General features: G+C 46.7%; 1 protein-coding gene across 1 annotated transcript; it reads right to left on the reverse strand.

Moving 5' to 3' along the window:
• Positions 1-703: 703 nt before the first annotated feature.
• On the reverse strand, positions 704-2,506 carry lbx1a (ladybird homeobox 1a). Its single transcript, XM_035664023.1, has 2 exons — positions 2,179-2,506; positions 704-1,236 (listed from the first exon to the last, which is right to left on the reverse strand). Exons 1-2 carry the CDS (start codon positions 2,504-2,506, stop codon positions 704-706), a joined length of 861 nt encoding a protein of 286 aa, XP_035519916.1.
• Between the last annotated feature and the right edge of the window lie 874 nt (positions 2,507-3,380).

Raw genomic sequence — 3,380 nt, forward strand, 5'->3', positions numbered from 1 at the left:
TTCTGCTCCAGATTGTGTTTCTCACAGAGAAAAATAAAAATACACGCAGGAGGTCAGAAGGCAGCGGATTCTGCACCACAAACCACCAAACACATAATACTGATTCACTGCAACCTCCTCCATAGAGATCATTTATATAAAAATGTGAAAGTCTGAATATTTGAAAATGTGTTTTTATTTTGTCAGTGTTACAATATTAAATTACAGTTTGTACAGTTTATGCGTTCTGTATATTCCAAAGGCACTTAAAGGTTGTACAAAGCATTATAAATATATTAAATCGTTATTTATTACAAGCTATTAGCAACACATTTCCTGTGTGTGATTATCATGATGTATCAAAAAGCTGAGAAGAGTCGGCTCGAGCTTATAAAAGTGATTTGTAGAAGCCTTTTCCATCAATTTCAAAATAAAAGCAAATGAAACATGCAGTGAAATATTTCAGTGATTGTAACCAGAATAAGGGACTGGACTGTGTGTGTGTGAGTGTGCACCTGCATGTTTGCCTCCTTCCTTCTGAGTGTCTCTCTGTCACGTGTCACGCGCTTTCTAGGCGCGCGCATGTTCATCTGCAGAGAGCAGCGGGCCTATGGCAGCTCTCAAATCAAACATTGTGGATAGTTTGATCGCACCGTGTCCGTGCGTAGAAGATGGAATCCTCGTAAAGTTTCTGCGTTATTTGGCATTTCACATGGCTGAGTCTTTAGTCATCCACGTCAATCTCCTCATCTTCGTCCTCCGAGCAGCACTGGCTGCTCAGCCGGTCCGTGTACCACGACGAGGCGGGTGAATGAGGCGACATGTGCGCTCTGCTGGAGTCGAGATTCTCGGCGGTGTCGTGGTGGACCCTGGTGGAGGCCGGGTCGGACTTGGTGTGGCCCGGCGCTGTAACCGGCCCACCGCCCATACCTCCGGCCGCGCACTTCTCCAGCTCGGCCAGCTTTGAGAGCTTCTCAAAGGCCACAGAGCCCGCGGCCTTGGCGGACTCCACGTCCGCTTTCATCTCCTCCAGGTCCCGCTTGAGCTTTGCCCGTCGGTTCTGGAACCAGGTGATGACCTGCGCGTTGGTCAGACCGAGCTGCTGGGCGATCTGGTCCCGGTCCGCCGGGCTCAGGTACTTCTGGTACAGGAAGCGCTTCTCCAGCTCGTAGATCTGGTGGTTGGTAAACGCCGTGCGGGACTTCCGCCGCTTCTTAGGGGTGTTCCTCTGGCCGAACAGCGTCAGACCGTCTCGGCCTAAGAGAGAGGAATAAATGGGTCAGTGAGTGCCAGTTCAACAAACCCTGCAGCAAAGCACGTGCGACCAAAACTCAATTATTAGCCACCAAAAACTCTAGTAAAATACAAGTAGAATAACTGACTAGAATGTTTTCAATCATTCATTCGTTTAATTTATTTTGCAACTCACGACCATGATCACATGGTATGGAGCATAAACAGAATACACAGTAATAACATTCAATTAATATAATCAATTAATTAATTCAACCTATAGTCAGTCTGATCGATTATCAGATATGGCTCTGCCGGAACAGATTTCTTTATTCTTTCCAAAACATAACAATTCTCCCATTTTCCTGCATGATAACTGTTTATTCAAATAAATAAAATGCAATTTGAAGTATGGAATTAAGAGTTCCTTTGCAACAAAAGATAAAACATTCTTGAAATCACCAAACCAGCAGCAGTTTGATTGATAGAGATAGAGATATCTGTTTTTGCAGATGAACCCCAACTATTTAATAGTTACTCTAAAATCCTGTTGGTGTCCTGTATGTGCATAAAACAAGACTGAAAATAAAAATGTGAAAATTGATAGTTAAGTTATTTTAATTTAAAATAACTGTATAATGTTTTGGGCTGTATGTCAATCGATCACAATATTTTAGTAATGCAATAGCCTACTGTTACACATGCCTTTATCTAACGTAAAAGCATAGGCCAACTCTGACTGCACTTTTATGCACGCAAAAAGGTGTAGTTTCTGGATTCACAAATAATAAATAAAAACTTTAAATGAATTACAATCTATTATTATACATATTATTATTATTTATTTTGATTTAAAAAAACAGTTTTCATAAAATAAAATACTACTATTACAACACAAGTACAGATAATGTGCGTTATAATTCCCATAAAACCAAGACAACGAACTGAAGGGAAGCAGTCCATTACCCTCGGCCGCCTGCAGGACGCTGACCTCCAGCCCCTTGAAGGTTTTGCTGGCCAGCTCCTCCAGCGCGCACAGCGGGGAGGTCTGACTGAGCAGCGCTCGGCCGGACAGGCTGTGACCCGCCGAGGGCAGCTTCTCTCCGGGAGAGATGTGGTGTGCCGCCGCGCTCAGGGAGTAGCTCCTTCGCACGGCCGGCTTGCTGAGGATGTCCTCGATGCTGAAAGGCGTCAGCGGCTTGTTGGAGTTGGCTGGCGGCGGGAGCTGATCCAGCGGACTGCGCCTCCGCTCCTCCAGCACCGCTGGGCATTTGGTGTCCTCCTTAGAGGTCATGGTGGCACAGCGGGTCACACCTGACTGTGGTGATTTAGACAAGAGCGATTAAAAGCGGCGACTGGCTGTGGTAAAGTTGCACACACAGAGAGAGCAGAGGCGGTGGAGGTAGTCCGCAGCTCGGATCACAGGTGTCTCTCCAGCTGCATGTTGGCCGCTCAGCTGCGAACTGCAGGGACACTTCTGACTTCCAGTCCCACCACCACGTCTCCGAGACACTTATCCAGGGTGACGCACAACGAGGCACGAGACAAACCCATCCGGTGGACGGTAATGCAACAAAAGGAGCAGCGATTGACCACCAGTAACAAGTTATTGCTGACTGGAAGGCAATCAATTACTCTCTCTCTCTCTCTCTCTCTCTCTCTCTCTCAGAGTGTGTGATGCAGTCAGATACCGGGGAGCGGTAATTAGAGGGTACGGCGGAGAGGAGGAGTCCAATTAGAAAGAGCAGCCCCACTTAACACTTTCTCTCTAAAATTAGATCATTTGTCACAAAAACAAGCAAATGTTTCTCTCAGCGTGATATTATCCTCATTTGCATACGCGGCCTAATTGGCACCGCGCGCTGATCACCGGGCGAGCTTGTGCCAATTTGGATGAACCCGCTCTGCGTCAATCTTCAGGCCAATTACACTCAGGAACACAAATGATAAACTCCCATAAGCCGAAAACAATCACCTTCAAATCAGAGAGCGCACTTTAGAGAGAGAGAGGGAGCCATATATCAGCATGATAACACTTGAGAGAGACAGGCAGAGTGACAGAGGAGGGCATCACCCTGGCCTGAGCACACCTCCCCCCTCCCTCCCTCCCTCTTCGCCTCTAAAACCATGTTATAACTCAGCAGCAAAGAGCCGGGCTCCCCTGGAGC

The sequence above is a fragment of the Morone saxatilis genome, unplaced genomic scaffold (assembly GCF_004916995.1).
Source record: "Morone saxatilis isolate NCDOM2014 unplaced genomic scaffold, NCSU_SB_2.0 Contig19, whole genome shotgun sequence".
Classification (NCBI taxonomy): domain Eukaryota; kingdom Metazoa; phylum Chordata; class Actinopteri; family Moronidae; genus Morone; species Morone saxatilis.